General features: G+C 40.0%; 1 protein-coding gene across 1 annotated transcript; it reads right to left on the reverse strand.

Annotated features, from left to right (window-relative positions):
* Positions 1-1,030: 1,030 nt before the first annotated feature.
* Positions 1,031-22,524, reverse strand: col6a2 (collagen, type VI, alpha 2). Its single transcript, XM_077724140.1, has 32 exons — positions 22,360-22,524; positions 14,697-14,782; positions 14,418-14,518; positions 13,365-13,508; positions 11,075-11,437; positions 10,960-10,980; positions 10,824-10,889; positions 10,634-10,732; positions 10,514-10,540; positions 10,400-10,426; positions 10,246-10,290; positions 10,079-10,132; positions 9,947-10,009; positions 9,727-9,789; positions 9,563-9,616; positions 9,458-9,493; positions 9,315-9,377; positions 8,396-8,458; positions 8,247-8,309; positions 8,111-8,173; positions 7,978-8,028; positions 7,812-7,910; positions 7,687-7,749; positions 6,550-6,585; positions 6,422-6,467; positions 6,197-6,349; positions 6,029-6,123; positions 5,264-5,445; positions 4,980-5,158; positions 4,870-4,908; positions 3,984-4,327; positions 1,031-1,874 (listed from the first exon to the last, which is right to left on the reverse strand). The coding sequence occupies exons 2-32, from the start codon at positions 14,770-14,772 to the stop codon at positions 1,608-1,610; spliced, it is 3,045 nt and encodes a 1,014-aa protein (XP_077580266.1). The 5' UTR covers positions 14,773-14,782; positions 22,360-22,524; the 3' UTR covers positions 1,031-1,607.
* Positions 22,525-23,314: the final 790 nt, after the last annotated feature.

Below are 23,314 nucleotides of genomic sequence, written 5' to 3' on the forward strand. Positions count from 1 at the left end.
TAATGGTAGTATCGCCGGTGAAGAATATGACATATTTTACTCATTCATTTTACTGTAGCTGTTTCATTTTGATATTACTACTGTAGGATTAAACTCTGGTTCTTAACTCAATTACAATATGAACAAAAGGCTTTGCCTGAGATTCTTCAATTACAATATTAACATTCTTCTGCTGAGGTTGGATTCACACTGATAAGGAAACAGATGGTGAGGACTTCAAAGGACAGAGAAGACAAGGAGTTGGACAGATGGTCTGGACTTCAAAGGACAAGCAGAGACAGAGGTCTGGATGATGTGGATTCGAGGATGGAGAGTGTGGAGTCCGGAGAAGACAACCCTCTCAGCAGTCGTGGACCAGTCCGCATCTCATTGTCAATCAGCGAATGAATATGCATTTTTGTAATACTATAACTGGGCAAATGAGGGTCTGGGCGAAGTCTTTTCTCATCCTCTGCTTGGGACAGCGACACTCAGCGGGCTTATTCTTTGGGAGTGAGACCCAGAGCTCTGTATGGATCAATTTGTCAGGAATAAATCATCTGTGGATTAACTCGCTCAACCCTGGTTTGTCTCCTCCGATGCTGAACACGCTCCGTTGTTAGACGGGATAAGACAGAGTTAAGGAATTGAAGTCAGGTGCTAAAACTATAAGCGTATACTATAAGGTATCGCCGGTATGGCCGGTACATGCAAACTCCACTCACGTGGACCAACCTGGATTCTAAACCAGGTTCCTACTGTGAGGCCGACGTGCTAACCACTCAGCCCCCCTTGTATGGAAATAATAATTAAGGGTCTTTTAAAGAGGTTTACGCATGTCACAAAATGTTCTCCTTTGCTAAATATAATAACAATGAAATTTCAGTTTGGAAAGTGTGACCCTTACTATCCACTGGTTCTGAAGGGTGCATTTGTTGGACATTAAGAAATTTGCTATCCTAATTGTACAATGCAACTTGCAGTGTCTAAATCGAAACCATAGGCAATGCTAGGCAGGCGCACATACATTTTTAAAACAAAAAAGAGACAGTTGGAGTTACCACATTTGGCTTTATTTGGATTTCATGTTTACAGATGTTGGTTTGGGATTTGTATGGCTGTGGATGATTTTGTGTTATGTTAATGGATATGCAAGATTGTCTTCATTCGCCTTACGAATGTTGTATCATATACGTAATATAGTGTCAAATATTCTCAGAAGTGCTAATGGCTTTGACCTTTTCCATAGTTTATCACCATTCTTGTAAATACTTATATTTTTTCAACAGTGAGCAAGAAAAAAAACTCAAAACAGAGTCTACAATTATTTCCATACAAATCTTCAATGAGTTCCTTTGCCTTGCACAGCGGACCATAGAGTTAGAATGAATAGAACCTACTAGAAAAAAACATTTATTAACCCAACTTGATTTTATTTTGTAAAACAATCTCCACTCAGAGCAGTGGGGCATCAAGCTGCATTAGTGCTTTACATTATGAAAATGCTCATAGTGTTTTTTTTGGTTTGCTTTTGGTGTATTCATGTTCAAGCGTACACTAAAGGACTGTTCCTTCATTTATTCTAGAAATTCTAATTCTATGCCATTGAGCATCATATCAGTTCCTCACTAGCATATCCAGCGGATGAAACGCTCAAAGAACGATGGCTTGTTCAACATGGTGTAGTCATCGCCTCGGAAGATGGACGACATGTCACCAAGTGCCACTTTTCGCAGCACTTCCTCATCTGTGTCACTTCCCAAGGCGATTACGGTGGGAATACCCTCAGCTCGCTTCATTGAGGACACTCCTTCCTCCAGCTGTTCACTGGATGTAATACCATCAGTGATGAACACGAATGCCAGCTCTGCGTTGCGACGAGCCAAGCGGTTCCTCTGCAATGCACATTGAAAATAGTCAAGCTTTATCTTCAAATAGGCTATAAATTCATCTTTTAGATAATGAATAATTTATGATGTTATGCTGAGAAAATCTGAACCTCAAAATACTTACAGATCAAAGCAATGAGAAAAGATGTGGCAAATGGAATTCAGCGTTATTTTTCTTAAATAAATTATTTAACGAGTCATTCCATAATTTGACAATATTTTACATAATTTTACATGGTCGTGCATCAAACAGCTAGTTTCACTTTGGTTATGCAGTGTTTGTCTCTCAACCTGAAAGTTAAGGGTTCCAGGTCCTAATATATCCATAAGCCAGTTAATGTACATTGGTGGTCAAACATTTACATACACTTGTGAAGAACATAATGTAATTGCTCTCTTGAGTTTCCATTTATTTCTAAAACTCAGATTTTTTTCAGATAGAGTGATTGGAACAGATACTTCTTTGTCACAAAATCATTCATGAAGTTTAGTTATTTTATGACTGTATTATGGGTTAACAGAAAAAGTGATCAAATCTGCTGGGTCAAAAATATACATACAGCAATACAAATTAGCAATTTTGGTGAAAGTTGTGTCAGTGAAATGAGCTTCATAGCATGGCCTCTTAACTACTTGTGAGTGATTATGAGTGACTACAGCTGGTGACTTCTCTGAGGCCATTTAAATAGGGCGCATTGGATGCAAACGCCAACAAATGCTACAATGGGAAAGTCAAAGGAGCTCAGCATGGATCTAAAAAAGTGAATACTTGAGTTGAACAAGTCAGGAAAGTCACTTGGAGCCATTTCAAAGCAGTTGCAGGTTCCAAGAGCAACAGTGCAAACTGTTGTTTGTATAAGGTGCATTGCACTGTTTTGTCACTGCCACGATCAGGAAAAAAACACAAGCTCTCACCTGCTGCTGAGAGAAAATTGGTCAGGAGGGTGAAGATTCAACCGAGAATCACCAAAAAGCAGATCTGCCAAGAATTAGAAGCTGCTGGAACACAGGTGTCAGTGTCCACAGTTAAGCGTGTTTTGCATCTCCATGGACTGAGAAGCTTGCTCCAAAAGCGGCACCTTAAGGCTCAACTGAAGTTTGCTGCTGATCACATGAACAAAGATAAGACCTTCTGGGGGAAAGTTCTGTGGTCAGACAAAACAAAAATGGAGCTATTTGCCCACAATGCCAGGCAATATGTTTGGAGGAAAAAAGGTGAGACTTTTAACCCCAAATACGCCATGCCTACCGTCAAGCACGGTGGTGGTAATATTATGCTGTGGGGCTGTTTTTTTGCCAATGGAGCTGGTGCTTTACAGAGAGTAAATGGGATCGTGAAGAAGGAAGATTACCTTCAAATTCTTCAAGATAACCTAAAGTCATCAGCCTGAAGATTGGGTCTTGGGCGCAGTTGGGTGTTCCAACAGGAAAATGACCCCAAACACACATCAAAAGTGGTAAAGGAATGGCTAAATCAGGCTAGAATTAATGTTTTTGCATGGCCTTCACAAAGTCCAGACTTCAACCTCATTGAGAACTTGTGGACAATGCTGAAGAAACAAGTCCATGTCAGAAAGCCATGAAATTTAACTGAATTGCACCAATTCTGCCAAGAGGAGTTTCAACCAGAAGCTTGCCAGAAGATTGTGGATGGCTACCAAAAGCGCCTAATTGAAGTGAAAATGGCCAAGGGACATGTTACCAAATATTAGCGCTGCTGTATGTATATTTTTGACCCAGCAGATTTGATCACTTTTTTTCTGTTCACCCATAATTAAGTCAGAAAAGAACCAAACATCATGAATATTTTTTTGTGACAAAGAAGTACCTGTTCCAATCACTCTATCAGAGAAAAATCAGAGTTGTAGAAATAACTGGAAACTCAAGAGAGCATGACATTGTTCTTCACAAGTGTATATAAACTTTTGACCACAACTGTATACCTGAGGAAGATACCAAATCCCCCATTTGGCGCGTTTATCATCAATACTACCTTTGACTTTACCGTGATGCCAACATGTGTTATTTTGTTTAGAACCTGAAATTTCTCAACACTGGTGAGAGGCAAGATGCCAAACTAGTCCTTGGAGGCCAATTTAAGTGTGTTTTGTTTACCTGTGGGCCTGATCGATAAACCACATTGTTGACGGTATGTATGATTGCGTTGCCCAGAGCAGAAGAAGAGTCCATGTAGGTCACTCCCGCCAGCGATTCGGAAATCACTGTTAGATTGTGTGTGAGTGCAAACTCCACTCTCTGTTCTGTTGGACTGCCGTACTGCACCAATGCAAAACGGGCATTCCTTTCATCTGATTGGCCATTTGCAAGGGTGAGGCGCCGAGCCGTGTTCTCAATAAATTCCTTGGCCCGACGGTGGTTCTCTAGTCCCATCCTCTCCGAACCGTCCAAGAGGAATACCACATCCACTGGCCGCTGCACACAGCTGGCCACAGCAGGCTCTGGAACAAAAACACTGATCAGATTTTTTTCGGGGAGAACATGGAAACTCCACACAGGTGGACGTGACCTGGATTTGTCCCGCAAATATGTTGCGGAAAATAGTACTGAATGTGACTGAGTTGAACACTAACTACACTCACTTTAAAACTAAAATGACCTGTGTCAATGAGCATCCAAAAGGATCTTGTGATATGGAATACAATTGTACAATTCTTAATTAAATTAAAACTACTTTCACTTTAAGTATATTACTCAATATAGTAATGATTTAAAAAAATAGTTTACCTAATAGCATCTGGGTAAAATGCTTTGGCACCACATGAAGGATTTTGTGCCTTTGAAACTTGAGCAAAAATGTTTGCAATTGCACTGGGATGGTTTTCATTTTTCTTAAGATACAGTAGTTCCAAGGATTGTTTACAAATTGTTTTTTCAGATTGCTGATGTTGAACATTTGTTGTATCAATCAAATCAAAGAAAAAAGGGACAATTGCGATGCAAATGTCCTTTATCCTCTTTACAACATGTTCAAAAAGCTTACCTGTCTTACATGGCAGGTCGGGGCATACAACAATTGGATCTGAATCAAGCACAGACAGAATTAGCAAGAATCCACAATTAAAACATTGGGACTTGTTTATGTTCATGTACCTGGACAGAGGACCGTTTCAATCTTGTCAATGAACTCCTCAGCCACCAGGTCAGCAAATCGCCTCATACCGAGCACCCTTCCATCCTTCTGGCAGGCTATACTCTTCAGAATTTCATTCTCCTCAATCTGGTCAAACATGTCTCCAATACCAATAGCGCTGACATCAACACTAGGATCACTGCACACACACAAGCAGATACCCAATCAACGTATTAGATCAATCTTTGTTATAACATAAATGCTGATGTGAAATCTCCAAACACATTTCGAACGTGATAATCACCTGCAGAGGTACGTGAGCAATGAATCGTCATCTCTGGGGTCGAAGCGCCCATCAGTGATAACAACCACGGTCACGTTGGCTTTGGCTCTACGACTGTCCCTGATCAGATTGTCGTAGGCGTACTTAAGAGCAGATGGAGTCCATGTTCCTCCAGCGATCCATTCCATGCGCTTTACAGCATCCTTAATGTGAATACAACAAAAGTGTTGAGCGCCTCTAAAGTAGAAACATGCTTACCCAGAACTCGCAGCTATCTCTAAAATTCTTTCATTTGTTCATAACATGCCCCGCTTGACCATCACCTGTGACAGGATTTTATGCTCGATTGTTGGACGTTATTTTGTAATTCTAACCATAAAAGTGGAAATAATGTGAAATTACATATCTCACAGAACTGTGACAAACTAGATGATTACAAAGAACTGTTCCCATAATGGATTGATTCAAAACAATTACTTTTATGGGCTGAGAATCGATTTTTAAAATGGGAAAATCACGGTTTAACCGTTGAGAATGGTGTTAGAAGTCTCGAGGACCAGTGGTTCAGAAAATGAGATGAGAAAAGTTTGAGATCTAGTAGCAGTTGCCATCTCCATAAGATGAGAATAAGAAAGATTCTCTAAAAACATGTGACCCTTCTCCTCTCTCAATATCGTCTCGTTGATGGAATTTCTAGTGAGAAGGGCTAGCATGTAAATCGAGGACTTATGAAGTCACAATTAGAGACATGACGTGAAACCAATATATGTCAGATTTGAGTAAGACCTTGAAGGAAGCAAGTGAATCAATTTTGGAATCGTTGAGCTTGATGGCCTGGAAAGTTCCACTGTGACTGTACTGAACAACTCCAACTCTTGTGCCTGGAAACAAAATGAAGTTGAGAGATATGTTGTTTGATCAATTTAAACTATGGAAAAACAAAGGATTAAGTACCTGTTTCTGACTGTGGGTCTTTGGCCAGGGATCCCAATCGATTGATGGTATTAATGACAAAATTTTTCTCCAAAGTGAAGTTGGTCAAGCCAACTGACTCAGAGCTGTCAATGACAAAGACAATGTCCAGTGCACCGCACCGTTTTTCACAATCTGGAAACAGAAACAGACTTTAAGGATGTGAAGTTCAATTTGTTTATCCTAATAAGATCACTGTAGGCTCACCGCAGCAGCCACATGTTTCCCTGATGTAATTCATGACATCACATTCCTTTGGGAAAAACGCATCATTATTTACAGTAAGTCATATCTTACACTTGATTTGAATTAAAGTGATGAAATAATAGTCTTACAGTAAGGCCAGGGTCTCCCTCATGTCCTGAATCTCCCTGAACAAAAATGATGAATTCAAATTCAATGCTCAGTACATACATCACTTTTTTAGACACACCTCTCCAAATCAATAAATTTAGGCATGTACAGTTAACATGGTCAAGAAAATCTACTGCTTTTCAAACCGACAATGAAGAAGGGAAAGAAAGGTGATTCAAGCAGAATTCTCCTGCTATGACATATTTATGATAGGGTCAGAATTTGGAGTCAACAACATGATGGATATGAACGGTTCCACTGACCATGTTCATCCATTTATGACCACAGTGTAACCATCTTCTAATGGCTTCTCCCAACTAGACTGAACTAAACAAGACAATGCTCTCAAAATATCCCTTAAAACAAAAACGAATGACAGACATTTATTTCTCTAAGAAACAAAGTAATAAAAGAAATTCGAACTGCAAAATCAAATTTCTTTAAAAAAATAATTAGCACCGCGAAAGGAAACACTAAAGAGATCTAGAAAAATATTTAAAAACTAGCAGGGAATACTTCAAAGCACTTCATAAACATAATTAGCTCCGCGAAAGGAAACACCAAAGAGATCTAGAAAAATATTTAAAAATTGGCAGGAAATACTTGAAAGCACAAACAACTATAGGAACTACAATTGAAGGAGAAAACAATCCGTGATCCAAGTGAGTGCCCAGACATATGTTTTGATTAACCTGAATATAAAAAAAGGTTAATTAATATGTACTGGCTCATTATTAAATAAATCAAACTCAAACCCACATAACAGCCAACTCGTCAATGTCGAATAATGTCAAACTGGTTTGTAAACAATGATAATGTCAGACTGGTTTTTAAACAATGATAATGTCAGACTGGTTTTTAAACAATGATAATGTCAGACTGGTTTTTAAACAATGATAATGTAAAACTGGTTTGTAGACAATTAGTTTACTGTACTTAAATGGTTTTCGAAGTCACCCAATCTCAATCCTATAGAGCACCTTGGGCATGTGGTGGTTGGGAAATTTGCATCATGGATGGCCAGCCGACAAATGAATGTATACCAAAGGTAACGTAACCTGCTATTACAAAAAAAATCATCCCTTTTTATTATTTTGATGCAGTTTCTGTTTACTTACATCTTGACCAATGTCTCCTCTAGGTCCTCTAGATCCAGCTTCACCCTGAGGTCCTGGTTCCCCCTTTTTAGAGAAAAAGTTACACCTGCACCACATAAAGACTTCACACAACACAAGATGCTTACTGGCTCTCCTGGTGTCCCTTTTTTTCCCGGATCACCCTTAGCACCACAGTCTCCTCTACCACCACGAGGTCCACGATTTCCCTTCTCTCCTCGCTCACCCTACAGACATCCAGTGAAATGTTGTGGTACATCTACCTCAAGTTATGACCGTCCTAGTTTTTGGTACCGATGGTCCTCTTGGTCCAGGGTAACTAAAGCCAGGTCTTCCAGGGTCTCCCTAAATTGATGTGAAGAAATAATTAAAACACTCATCATGTGATGCTACTCTTAAAATGACGTTGAGATGGACAAACATCTACCTTGGGTCCAATTTGTCCTGGATCACCTCTTGGTCCAGCATCTCCTGGATCACCTCGTGTACCCTATGATAAAAACAAATAATTAAGTTACAAAACAGCTTTTTTTGTAAAGTCCCAAATATGTCTTTTAACCAACATTTCGTCCAGTCTCTCCTGGTGCACCTGGTGGTCCTCTGGGGCCTGGAAGACCATTGTCCCCCTGTTTAGATGACAGATTATTGAAAATCTGGCAAAATCATGGGCTAGGATATTGTTTGTTATTGTAATTTGGGAAGCTACTGTCACCTTGGCCCCTTTGTTTCCTGATTCACCTGGAAGACCCCTCACACCCTCTGATCCCATTTCACCCTGAAAATGGAGAATACATTATTTGGAATAATTTATAAATACAGATTGGCTAGAAACCTAGGGCGTAATACACATTTACTGTCAAGTAGGAAAAAGTAAGAAAAATGTGTTTCACTCAGTGGCGGGCTGTCCGGGCCTTCAAGGCCTTCTCTGCTGCCCTAAGAAATATCTGAATTATATAGTATATTTTGTCTTTCAATACTTAGTAAATCATTCCAAATTGTTTGTTAGCTTCCTTTCATTGCTTTCCCTCTGGTTGCACTGCTTCCAGATGTGTGTTTTCATATTGAAGCATTTAACCAATCTCATTTCAGCCATTATTTGTTGACAGGGTCAGAAATTTGCTGCATTGAACAAGCGTCGATAAGACTGCTTTTACCAATCGGAATTTTGTTTTGGTGACACTAAGGCCATTTCGCAGGGATAGGGATACATCATTGCCTTTTCGCAGTCGTAGAGATACGTCATCGCTTTCACCAACTCTGATTGGCTAGTGATAGAGTAGGCGGGCCAAAGCCAGAGTGAGCAACCCCGGACGATGATAACGGTTGACGATTGCTTCTCCTCATCCTGCTTACCTGCGACTGGGTCCAAAACCATTCCCAATCGCGTCACGACGACGTGGCGCGATCATAACACAAGCGGAAGACGGGTGTGGCTTCTGCTTGCAAGTTTCAGCGTTCATTTTCATTTTTTTATGGAATTAAAAAAATTAATACGAAGAATTTCATTTATTTATTTTTAATAATTAATACTAGAAAAAAATCACAAATAAATGAAGTTTCGATAATCGAGGGAAGACTGTAACTACATTAAGTGGCAAATCTGAGAATCTTTTTTTGTCTGAAAGGCTTACCTTGTCTCCCCTGACACCATCTGGTCCTTGTTCGCCTTTAGTTCCATAATCTCCTCGTCGTCCCTACACCATGAAAACAGTGTAAAATCCTGATCAACTTTAAGAAAGGAAAAAAAAAAAGCAAAACAACAGGCCATACTTACAGGCTCTCCTCTTGCTCCAGGAAGTCCTGCAGTGCCCTAAAAACAATGGCATGATAAGTAAGCATGAAAGAAAGTTTTTTGGGGGTAATTTTTCAGCATACTTACGGCAGATCCTTTCTCTCCAGGAAAGCCAGGTGATCCGGGACTTCCCCTTTCACCCTGTGAACACGGCATAGTGGGTTTTATTCACTTTTTTAAAAGAAATGATATCCCCATCACTCAATGTATTTTTAAGTGTTTATGTACTAGGTCTTTCTCATTTTCATTACCTTTGGCCCGTCTTCACCTGAAAAGCCAGGGGGACCAGATCTTCCAGGACGTCCAGGATCTCCCTATATGCAAAGAATTGGATTGGAATGGATAACTTTATTCATCCCGTATTCGGGAAATTACATTCTGGCGGTAGCAAGAGGGTGATTAGACAGAACTGCAAAGCAAAAGCAATTACTACGTGTTTTTGATGACATCATAGCAGATTAGGTTGTGTACCTTATCTCCAGCAGTTCCAGGAAAACCACGTTCACCAACATCTCCTGGGTGACCATCAGAACCCTATACCCAAACATTTTTAGAGAGATGAAAATTCTCCTGTTCCAGAATTCAGAAATAATGTTGTTATACTCTGTCTCCCGGATCTCCTTTGCAGCCTGGAGCACCAATTCGTCCAATTTTACCCTACAAGGAAAGATAATGTGACATTAACGATAACTTCTTTTGCTAGTCTTTTGCAAAAAAAGAATTGTTAGGTTCTGAAAATTAAATAGTATCCAAGTTAAAAGTATTCTCACCTTCTGTCCATCTGTCCCATTCCGTCCTGGAATGCCAGCTACACCCTAATGAGAAGTACATGATACCATGAAAAAAAACCCAAATGATCACAATTTAAATTGACACAGGGCTACATAACCCTGTTACTAATCATGGATGAAATGAAATATGTACCTTTTTACCCTGAGTTCCCAGCTCTCCCTGTAAATGAACAAGTCATGGTCCATATTTAACTGTTCAATTATTGTTTACTAATTTTCGAACAATAGAAATATGTTTAATCCTCACCTTTTCACCTTTAAACCCTGGTTCTCCCTGAACAGAGGTAAAAAAACAACAGAAAATCAGCAATATTGAAAAATTCACATTATCATACTGCTAATGGCTTGTATACAATTGGTGACTTACTTTTATTCCAGGCTGACCAATGGGTCCTTCAATACCTGGGTCACCTGGACGACCTCTTTGTCCTTTTGGACCTGGATCACCATTGTCTCCTTTAGCACCCTGAAGTCAAAAAGGAAGAGCAGTTACCAAAGATAAAAGTGTACAATTTTGTGAACGACAAATAATTGAAAATTATGTTTGCAAATCTCACTTTCTGTCCTCTGTGGCCTTTTGGACCATGTGGTCCTACCGTCTCTAGGCACGACACTTTGTAGCACTAAAGGAAGTGGTGAGAGAAATAATTGAAATCTCATTCTGAAAAACTTGATAATTGGTCTTTTTCTTACCTCCACAAAGGATTGATGAATCTATGACCAAAAACAAATGGAACATGGTGTTGTTAGCAGGGGTGTTTCAGTTTCTCTTTGTGTACCTCAATTTGTGGTCATGTGTTTTAATCACCATAGTCTTAATGATGCGGTCGATGGTGTCCCTCTGGATGACAGCCCTTCCAGAGCTCAGATCAACCGCCAGGAAATCCCTCCTATAGACCGCCGCTGGTGCATTGGCAATCTCCCTCAGTCCTGTCTCATCAATATTCTTGGATGCCGCTACCACAAAAATGCGTATGCCTTCGTCACGTGCCCGTTCTGCTGCCACTTTGATACCACCGCAGGGGCTTCCAGTCACATGACCGTCAGTGATAACCACAGCAAATCTCAGGGCGCTCGGGTATGAAGGTGAGCGCAGTATTTCTTGGGTCATGTTAGTAATGGCACAATCCGTGTAAGTGCCTTTACCAAGGTAGCGGATTCTCCTGAGACCCTGGAAACATCAAAGTGTCTAATTATCCAACAACAAGCAGGGTTAGATATGTATTTTGTTAGGAATTCACTACGTGACCATCTATCAATCCATTTTCTTTTGGTTCGCTAAGATTGCGTCACGGAGGAAGCAAAGCTGGCCTTACCTGTTCCTAGCTACTTCCTTCAGCTCTTTTATGTTAATTAACTGTAACTCCAATCATGTTTCTGCAGGAAATGGTTTCAATTATTCATTAACTTTCCGTACCGCTTATCCTCACAGTGTTGCAGAGGTGCTGAAACCTTATCCAATTAACTTTTGGAAGGAAGCTGTGGCAATTTTTATTTGGTTGCACCAAATAAATATTCATAGCATTCAGCTGGAAAACTGATGCTGGTTCTTCCAATGGGATAGTTTGCTACCAGAACGATTCAGGGTTTTGACATGTTTTATTTTGCATTGATTGGGGATCAATGTAAAGTACTGTGATGGTTCACCATTTCGTGGTTTCGTGGTTTCAACAATGGCAGCTTCAGTACATCACTTTAAAAAAAATCTTATGATAAAAAAAAGTCAAATAATGTCCAAATCCACGTTGAAACTCGCAGGTGAAAGTCAGGGCAACGCTTTTTCTGCGGCGCTGAAATGGGTGGCACTCAAGGCTGGGTGCGTATCCAGAAGAAGAATGGCACACCAAATAATACAAACAGCCATGACAGGCATCGTGCCTTTTATTCTGAGTCCATTTCGCACTATGTTAAGCCTCTTTCAGCATTGTTTGAACTTTGTATTAGAGTTTAAATTCCCTCCTGTGTCATCTAAGGCAGTGTTTTCCAACCTTTTTTGAGCCACGGCACATTTTTTACATTGGAAAAATTTGTGGCACACCACTAACCAAAAATTTTACAAAATGACACTCTGTATAGTATATTTACTACAGCACGGACACTGGACAATGACATCATATTTGCAGAAAACTATTAATAAATGTTAATTTAAAAAAAAAAGGATATTGGATAATTTCTCACGGCACACCTGACGATCTCTCACGGCACACTAGTGTGCCACGGCACAGTGGTTGAAAATCACTGATCTAAGGCATCATAAATGAATCTACAATGCAGACCAAAAGGCAGTGAAACGGTACATCGAGAAAGCATTCCTTCAGATAATGTAAGAGAATGGTTGGTCATCTTCCGGAGCAAGTTTATAAAATGGATAAGACTGTCCTTTTTTGGAAAAGGATGCCTTCACGGATATTCTTATTCAAAAATGAACTAAATATGCAGATCATCATGATGTGTGGGAATCCTGCTGGCTCCCTGGTAAAGCCAGCCTTAATATGCAAATTCAACCATCCTTACGCTTTAAAAAACAAGAACAAAGCCTGGCTGCCTGCCTTGTGGATGAGCAACCAGAGAGCCTGGATTACAAAAACCTTTACAAAAAGGTTCTTAAACTGTTTCATCCTGAACTCAAAGCTGTATCTCGCTGAAAGGAGGCTGCTCTTCAAGGTCTGGACTGTGCACGGAGATTTGGCTAAAACTCCCACTAACCTGTTTTTTAATTTTTTTATTTTTTTAAATTTATATTAGGCAGAGAGAAACTATTTTCACTGTGAGTATGGTATTTAAAGCATATACTTTTTGAAATATATATAGATTATATTTAGATTTTAAGACATTACAGACTTCATATGCTTTTAGCTGCAAAATTTAATATATACACTTCTGGATAATTGTACTCGTGTATTTGTAATTCTGTATAGGCACGAAAACATGTACTATGGTTGTAAAAATAGGGTTATCCGAGATATCCAAGGAATTTCTGTAGTCACTATTAAAACATGAATAAACCTTCCAAGCAAATTAGATAAATGTTTATTATGATAAGCGGTATGGAAAATGAATGAATTATAGTAAGATAAAGGAGTGTTTTTTTAACTTACAGAGATAAAATCATTCTTGGCGGCAAGGGGGCTGAAGATTTCCTGTCTCTGGGAGAAGTGGAGTCCACCAATTTTCCAGCTGATTCGCACTGCTTCTCGAACTTCGGCTGCTTCTAAACGATCTACAAATTGCTCAGTGAAAGTCTGTAACCGAAACATGTAGCACAATAAACAAATTTAGAGCCATAATTTAAATTAAATAGAATTAGAGAGTTAATGATTACCACAATATATACCACTGGACATTTAAATTGAACATTCCAACATCTATTTTAGATGTTTTTTTTGTTTTAACAATCATTTGAGTAAATATATGAAATTAACACCAATGCAATAGTAATTATAGTGTATATTTATGTATATACTACAAGCAGAGGGGCCCACCAGCTTGTGTGACAAAGCCTCTCCACTTTCAAAGCAGATATTTATATAATTTTGATGCATATTGCAACTCTTCCATTATTAGGCCAATAAAGCTAGTTTCACTCCTTAAATATAATTGCATGCATGCAATAAACGGAAATAATGAGACAATTTAAGGCATTCCTTCAATCTATTTGTATCAATGCGAGTTTGTCTTAACCAAGTTAGAATCTTGAAGCAACCAATATAATTTTGCAGAAAATTTTTAAATGAAGTGGAACTGACCAATCAGACGCCTTCGCGCCTTCCCCCTCGCCAGTGGCTTCTGTTGAGAAGGCGGCAGAAGGCGCCTATGTCACATGTCACCGGACTTGTCTTTTCTAAATATTCACATTGATTTTCTTAGGTCCTAACTTGCCATAGTCGAATTTACCACAGTGTGCCCCGGTGGCCCTATGTGTGTGTGTGTGTGTGTATGTATGTGAAAATATGTGCCGCGTTGCATTTGTACGGTTTTTAATCGTTTAATAAGTGGAATTGCAATTATTAATAATGGGAGCATTTAGCTGAGGTGTACAGTTTTTAAGAGAGAATATTGAAACATGGGTAGTGGTTGTTGTGAGACAGGCAATTGAATTTAATTGAATGCTTTTATTGTCATTATATGAGATGAAATGAGAGCGATGAAACCTTAATGCTCTCCACAAGTGATCCAGGGGGGCTCTCCTGGAGGGCAATGGTCTCAGATGTGTCAATGGTGAAATACACATCAATAGGACAGTCTTCTTTCTCTGGAATGTAATGAAGAGTGAAGGGGTACAGGTAAGTTCTGTGTTACCATTTGATGTGGGTAGAAGGCAGAAAGTACATTTCACTTGGCAATTAATAAAGGATATAATAAAGAATATTGTTCCTTTTTTTAAGTACACAACATGCAACTGCTATGGGTTTATGTAAAAATTCACTTACGAAGACAGTCGGGTACCTCGGCTTCGCTCAGGGCTCCAAAAACAAGACAAAATGCAATGACTTTTAATCCCTCCATCCTCTCCGTTCTGTTGCATCCAAGACAACAAAACACAAAATGAGCCAACCAACTTGGATTAATAAGCAAGTCCACTTAACAATCAACAATACGAACAATTAATAAGATGAGGTAGAAGACTGGCTAGCAACATCGCCTTACAGTTATGAGATTGAAGTTACAATCAATGCACGAATCTAGTTTCCTAAAATTGCAATCAGTGGATTGCAACAGAAAAAAAATGCTTAAACTGACTGTGTTGGATCGGTTGGAACAAAAGCCTGCACCCAGAGCGGCTCATGAGGAACGGATTGCCCACCCCTGGTTTAAACCCTGTGTATTAGTCAGTTCTTGTCTGCTCTGTTCAGACCTGTAACTGTTCTACGTTCACATCCAGTGCTCCTCATGCCCCTTGTGTAATATACTTTGCTGTTTTCCATGTAAGGTTTGGTTTCTTTGTCTTAGTTGTCACTTTGTCATTTTCCCTGGTTTTTGTGTTTAAGTTTTTTTTGTGAGCTGGCTTTCATAATTAAAGTTTATTATTTAAAGTATCATTACAGTAGGGCAGCCTGGCGGCTAAGTCGTTAGCGCATCGGCCTCACAGTAGGAGTCCCAGGTTCAAATCCAGGTTGGTCCACCTGTGTGGAGTTTGCATGTTCTCCCCCCTACATGGGTTTTCTCCGGGTACTCTGGTTTCCTACCACATTCCAACAACATGCATGGTAGGCTTATTGGACACTCCAAATTACCCTTAGGTATGACTGTGAGAGTGAATGGTTGTTTGTCTCCTTGTGTCCTGCGATTGGCTGGCCACCAATTCACGGTGTCCTCCACCTGGTGTCCATAGTTGGCTGGAATAGGATCCAGCACCCTTGTGAGGATAAGCCAGGGGTGGGCAAACTTTTCGGCCCGGGGGCCACATTGACTTTAAAAATTTGACAAATGGGTCGGGTCAGCACAAGATACGATAAATATAAAAAACTGCATCTGATAACAGTACATATGGAACATAAACAGAAAAAAAGCCTAAAGTATTAACATACTCATCACTCATCATTAAAGTAAAAAGTATAAATTAAAGTAAAAAGGAATGTATTAAGATATATTAAAATGTAATTTTAAAAAAGATAAAGGGGCTGTAAACCACGAAAAACAAATAAGAGTGGACAGAACTATTGCCACTGGCTTCCGCGTGACGGCGCCATCTTGGGATAAAAAAAATAATAATATTTGGACAACGCTGGCGGGCCGGATTAAAAGGTCTGGCGGGTCGTAGTTTGCCCATGTCTGGGATAAGCCCTTCACAAAATGAAGGGATAACTCAACATAACACACCAATAGTACATAAACTAGGTGGAAAATGGTGAAAGTAAGGGCACTGTTTCTTCTTCGGAAATGATTAGGCTTTAGTGCCAAAGAAGTCAACACCAGAGAGGAAGAATGGGTGCGCCAAAAGCTATATATAGCTGTGAGACACGGCGCCAAGCCTTTTCTTGTTTCTACCGTGTTGCGTTGACCATCGCTTATGTTATCGTGGAGAGAGAATACTTTGAGTCAATCTCAATTTGTTTGGAATTTACATTGCTGCTGAAAACGCTTGCGAAGCGTCCAGCTTCGTCTAAGCCACAGCCAGCCGAAAACAGGGCGGGCATGCCCCCTCCCCTTTGCTGAAGAGCGGCGAGCGAGGTCTACCCCGCGACACAGCATCGACAAGTTTTTTTGGACGAGGATACCATCCCGGGCATTCTTATTAAAAAAATAACTGATAGTGCCAGGGTTTACACGGATCGCAGCTGGCTGGCTTCATGGTAAAGCCAGCTTTAATCAACAAGTTCAACCATCGTCATGCTTTGAAAAACAAGAACAAAGCCTTTGTTTTGAATGAATGATTCGTTTATTACAGACAATGGTGTTTTTTAGGTCGTTTTGTTACCTGACATGTTTCGATCCCACGTTTAGTCAGGCAAGTAGAGTAATCCCTCAAATGTCACAGATAATGTAAACCAAGAAGACAAAATGAACTTAATAAAATTTAGAACGAAGCCTTTTTGCCTGTACAGTTTTCCCTCGCTACTTCGCGCTTCAGCTATCGCGTGTGCAGAGCTTTGCGGATTTTATGGGGGGAGGGGAAAAATTAAAGATATTAAATTAAAATTATAAATTACATCTTCTTACAAGGTGTGGAAACAAAATATTCAATTAGAATTAGTAATTTCATCATTTTACAAAATTTTAAAACACAAAGAATGTACGTTTGCGCAAAGCATCATGGGGGATCACGGAAGCATCACGGAAGCATCACGCAAGCATCACGGAGGCATCACGGGGCATCACGGCCATAAACGCAAGCTGATTGGCCAGCTGAATGCTCACTGTATATACTCGACTCCCCATTGGCCCATTCACCATGGATGCCCATTCTCGCGTCTGCCTCACATGTGGCTCTGGGATCTTGGTTTCAAATCCAGGGTCGGTCCATCTGTGTGGAGTATGCATGCGTGGTTTTCCTCCAGGTATTCCGGTTTTCTCCCACATTCCAAAAACGTGCATGGTAGGCTGATTGGACACAATAAATGGACCCTAGGTATGGTTGTGAGTGGGCATGGTTGTCCTAACCCTAACCCTAACCCCTAACCCCTAACCCTAACCCTAACCCTAACCCTAACCCTAACCCTTAACCCTAACCCCTAACCCTAACCCTAACCCTAACCCTAACCCTAACCCTAACCCTAACCCGACCCTAATCAGGATAAAGCGGTTCAGAAAAGGAGATGAGATATATATAGCGTATTTACTCACATATAAGCCACCTTTTTTTGTAACTTGAACATTTCGTAAGTAGAAGTGTATTTTATATGTAAATTCGTTCAATGGTCCTCACACATCTACCAACTAATCCCTTGAAAATTGGTCAACATGTCCCAATTTTGTAAGAAAGATTTGAGAAATACACAAAAATGTGAGAAAATGATCATAAGAATATTTATAAATGTCACAAAATGAATAACAAGTATATACAATCCCATGTTAAAACGCATGGGAATAAAAGAAAGTTACCGGGATGCAAAATAGAGATAGCAAACAAACATATACACACATTTTATAGATACAGCATGAAGAATTCAAACAACAATATTAATCAACAACGAGCATTCGCGTTTTGTGATTTCTTTGAAATGTAATATTACACCCATTATATAAGTCATTACTGGTTCTTACCTGCTTCTGCGGTACTGGATGACGGAGATTTGGAAAAAATAAATAAAAAGAATTGCCTTTGAGGACTTTTAAAATATTTTTTCTAAAATGCACAAGACAAACGTCGTCAAGGTGGTCGGGACCCATGAACACTTTTTCAGGATGTTTTTTATACAAAGTCAGAAAGTTCGTTTTTTCTGATTTCCGGTGTTGAGATGGTGGCTGCCTCCTCCTCGGCTCCATTCTCATTGAAATCCTCGTTTATTGCTGAGCGTTGCATTTAGTCATACATCCATTTTGGTGCACATCCACTAACTAACTCGTTAACGTCCTTATTGCTGAAAACACGGCTCATCGCCTGCCTCAATTTAACCCCCCGAAGGCTGTGGTTCATGTCGAGGCACTCAGCTACAGCTTCCCCAAGCATAAATAAGTTTAAGCAGACAATGGATTAATGAAAATGTACGGTTGTTGTGAGACAGCCGATAAGAGCCTAGTATAAGGTGGATTGAGCTTTAAAGCGAGAATCAATACGTTCTCGACACTATTTTGAAAATAAAATACAATTTTCCATTAATTATATTCATAGATGTGAAAATACATTTTGTTTAGCATTTTATCTGTTTATCCTTTCTCTTTTTTTAAAAATAAATGACCATATTGGCCATGTTGTCTTGCATCATCAAGTGCATGTCATGTTTTTATGCGCATATAACCCATACCCTCGATGCAGTCATGGTTTTTTTGTCCGACAAAAGCTGTTTATATGCGAGTAAATACAGCACATATATATCTATATACAATAAAACCTCTATTTAAGCGGCACCTCTAATAATAAAACGGCACCTTGGTGGAAGAATTGAAAAATGGAACGGCATCCTCTAATTGAACGGTATCTCTAATTGAACGGCACCTTCTAATTGAATGACAAAAACGGTGAAATAGAGGTTTTCCTCAACCTGAGAAGGTGGTCAGATGGCAAGCGCCTTCTTGCCTGGGATTCATACTGTTGTCACATTAGCGATGCCACCAAGAAGCAATTAAAGAAACTCCATATTCCAGGAAACTGAACTGAATTTATAAGGGTCCCTGAAGTTTGCTGGTACACCCCGCCCGATTCAAGGCCAAAGTCCGACAGTTCTATGAGAACTGGATGTTGCACGGCAAGAAGAGCTACACCAAATTAGGCAACATGCGAGCACCAACCACTCTCGACGGCTCGAAGGATTGCCAGATCCATTGTTTCAGGTCAAACGCCCCGATTCAGACTGATTTGCAACTTCTCCAGCAAGCGCGAGCCAATGCTGGCGACGATGAACGTGAACTCAGACACTCGACGCTGATGCGGAAGGTGATGTGAATGACGACAACAGCTACAACAGCGACGTGTCACTTGATTTTCACCAGTGAATTTGTAATTACTTACCAGTAATTGCCTTGTATTTTAGCCATTTGTTAAATAAATATGTATATATGTTACCTGGTTTCTCTTTTCATCCATAAAATTTACCGCATCTCTAATTGTACGGCACTACGGGGAAAAGTTTGAAAAATAGAATGCCACACCGTTTTACGGTACGTCTAAAATGCGGTAAAATATACTGGATTTAATTTTAGATGTAAGTACATTATATGTGAATATTATTGTGCTTGAGCCTCTGGGTAGAACTTGTCCATCCATGATAAAACCAATACATACAGTCATCTTTCACCTTTTCGCGGCTTCACTCTATTGCGGTATTTTACATTAAGTATCCAAATCCAAAATGTTCACTAAGAAAAAATGGCAGAACACCAGGGATCGTCACTCAACTCAGCTCATGAGAAGAAAAACGGCGGGCACCGGGCAGAGTCCCTCACTCATATTCAAAAATAGAGCTCTCTGAGAAGACTGGGACGACAGGGAACCTCGGCGAGGGTGGATTTGATCAGAAATGCGAACCCTGAGCTACCTTGTGGCACATGCCCACTTTGTTATCTGAAAATAAAGCGCTCTGGACGGGCAGAACGACGACGAGCCTCAGGGTCGCAGAGTTTAGAGTGGAACTGCCCAGAAATGTTTCCAAGTGCAAGATGTGGGCGACAATACGGGGGGCGCCATTGCCCTTGTCCGAAAATAAGTCCTCTCTGAGAGTGTAAGACGGCTGGATAGCATGGAGGAGCGAAGTGGAACTTTAATTTCCCCCAAAACAGTGAAGCCAATAAAGATGAAGAACGTGGTTTTAGTACGTTGAGAAATCGGCAAGACATTTTCAATATGGATCAGTTTGAAACAAAAGGTCCCAGAGATTGATGACAACGTAGCAAGGGCAATCGTTTTAACGAAGTCATGTCCACGTGCAAAACCACATCAGACAAAGAAGAAACAGCAGTCAAAACTCCCCATCACCATGTTTCTTGTGCGTCAAAACCCCCTGCACCAGCTCGTCCTGCTGACATATCTCGAATCTGACAAAGAAGATTTACTTGAGTATTAATAAAGATCTCAATAACCTGTACACTAAATCATGATCTTCACTCTCATTTTTATTTTTGGATTAAGATTAAGCATAGAAGAGACATTGTCAGCAGTTAGTAAAGTACTTAACATTCATTCATTCATTTTCTGAACCCTTTTATCCTCATTAGGGTCGCGGTGGGTGCTGGAGCATATCCCAGAAGCGGGGGACACCTTGAATCGGTGGTAGCCGATCACAGGGCACGAGGAGACGGACAACCCTACACAATGAGCCTATCATGCATGTTTCTGGAATGTGGGAGGAAATCGGAGTACCGGGAGGAAACCAACGCAGGCGAGAACATCCAAACTCCACACAGGTGGACCAACCAAGATTTAAACCCAGGACCCCAGAGTTGTGAGGCCGACGAACAAACCACTCCTACACCGGGCTGCCACAATACTTAATATATTTATACATTTACATAGTAACTGTGTAACATTCAATATGCACACTTCTTGACATTTATGAACGCAAAAACATGTAGGTATGGCAGAAATAAGAAAGGTGGTCCTACTTTTTGGGTTGTTTTATTTTTGCGGCCATGTCTGGCCAACATTGTCCGTGAAATCCGAGGTAATCCGGTATCCTCAGTTTTTATTGGGGCACACGCCCTCTGCTGGCTCCTTTACTCTTCTGACATCATCATTTTAAAAAAAAAGCTGACAGCAAAAAAAACCCACCATCCCAACCCCATGCTCGATTCCACAGAATGAGCCTGTTCTTTGAAGTTCAGGCTGTATTCACATTTTTTTCCGCCTCTGCCTGGCTTTCCTTTTCAGTAACTTTGTGTCGTGACCTTCATCAAAAACCTGAAACCCTGTCTCTCACCCAAATTGTCTAACAGGGTATCCTATCAGACAGTTATCTATTACCATTGAACTGACTTGAATACCTACATTGTCGTTATACAAGTATGTAACCGCTTTATCCTCCCTACAGTAGCGGGTGCTGCTGCAGCGTATCCCAGCTGCAACCACTAAGTCGCCCCCCCCCCCCCCCCCAAAAAAAAATATCGTATTCGTTACAAAAAAAGATGACTGAATCAAGGGTACGGTTTACATGCGCACAACACTTAAGGCGTTGCTATACCCTTTTTTACCAGTAGATGTGAGCAAATTAACATGTACTATTTGTTGGTTATTTTCTGTTTTCCAGTAAGAAAACAACCATTACTGGATATATTACTAACTTCCTTCCTTATAATATTGACCCTAATAATGTGCTTTTGATTTATATCGTATCTCAGAAATACCACATCCGATGATTTTTTTTAATTTTCGCTTCAAAGTAAACACATTTCTACTCCCTATTACACCCTGAATATGGAGGTGAAAATTGGGAATCAGAAATTGTAAAATTCAATGATTTTAAGGCAATTTCAAGGGCGCGGTTTACACGCGAGGGTGGCTTATATGTGAGAAAAGGTGGTATATTTTGAAATCTAGTGAAGTAAGCGGAGCACATAAACATTTCACATTTAAAGTCTAAAATACAGATACAAACCCCGAATCACAAAGGAGAAATAATGCTATGCCCAGCACACTTTCATGTGTCCTCCTCGGGTTTTTTTTCATTGCGTTTCCCTCTTTCGGACATAAAGTAAAATGGATGCAGGAGTCGCTGTCTTTCTTGACTGACAGGAAAAGTTCTACTTTTAAAAAAATCCTATGCAAGTAAAACCACTATGCGTGTTAAGAGATAAGGGAGCCATTGCAAGGGGGTTAATGGGGGAATTTAAGCAGAAAGTCCCCCTAATCAAGTTGCGCATGAACTTTTGTTTTGCAAGCACACGAACCCCATATCTGTTCATCCAAAACGTCAAACAATAAATGCAAGTTGAAAACAGCTGAAGAAAAAGAGCAGAAAAGATTAAAAGGAAGTTTTGCACATTGAAAAAAAAATGACTCACCCGAAATTTTTCCAACTCCAAAATCTTTTGCAGTTTGTCCGCTGTGGATTAGTTTCTCATTTCACTAAATATGGAACACAAAAAGTGGGATGAGAATCGAAATAAAGTCCTGAACATGGGCTTACTTCCCGCAGAAGAGCCGTCCGTTCACTCTCCTATCCCGGTTCTGCCCCAGCCGAAATCACTGATCCCTCCTCCCGTACGCGCGCCCTGGTTTGTAAATGACCACATGGGGGCGCTGTGGTTCTGCTGGAACCATTGTACGCGTGCAGGCGCGAACGCCATATACATTGTAAGATCGACCAAAGCTAGGGTGTCAGACTCGAGTTGGTTCGCGGGCCGCTTCAACGTCAACCTGATTTTACGTGGGCCGGACGATTTTAGATATAATATTTAGATTTGTTTTTAATAAATAGATTTTTATATATGGAACTAAAACAATGTTTATTTTATCTTTTTTAAAAATATATTTTTAGATTTTACAAAATGATTTTTGAACTAAAAGCAGAAAAATTATTTCAAAATTACAATTATTGAATTAAAAGGGAGAAAATCAGGAAATTTAATATACATTTATACTCTTCATTTTAATTTGATCCTAAAACAGAAAGTCGGCAGTCAGGATTTACTTTGCCAGGCCACACAAAATGATAAAGTGGGCCAGATTTGGCCACTTAAGTATGTGTTGTGCCAAAGGGAAAAAAGGACCATTAACTTCTCAGCACACAATAGTGGTAGCAGGCAATGAAGAACAAATGCTTGGTGAGTGTACCATAGTAGATTTTCATCGTGCCAAGCCATGAAAATGGGTACATGGTACATAGATGGCAGGACAACTTCACAGAATTTTTCTTTGTAGTACTGAAGTACATTTTAGAGTGCTCAAATTTGTATTAAAAAAACTAAAATCTGAAGTCTTTCTTTCTAAAGCATGTTTTTTAAGTAAAAATTGAAG

Source organism: Stigmatopora nigra, chromosome 9 (genome assembly GCF_051989575.1).
Source record: "Stigmatopora nigra isolate UIUO_SnigA chromosome 9, RoL_Snig_1.1, whole genome shotgun sequence".
NCBI lineage: Eukaryota > Metazoa > Chordata > Actinopteri > Syngnathiformes > Syngnathidae > Stigmatopora > Stigmatopora nigra.

Coding starts and splice junctions, on each gene's coding strand:
- col6a2 (XM_077724140.1), bottom strand. CDS start 14,772: ATGGAGGGATTAAAAGTCATTGCATTTTGTCTTGTTTTTGGAGCCCTG. Junction 10,427..10,513: donor CAGGGTTTAAAGGTGAAAAG/GTGAGGATTAAA, acceptor GTTCATTTACAG/GGAGAGCTGGGAACTCAGGG. Junction 6,124..6,196: donor AGACCCACAGTCAGAAACAG/GTACTTAATCCT, acceptor TTTTGTTTCCAG/GCACAAGAGTTGGAGTTGTT.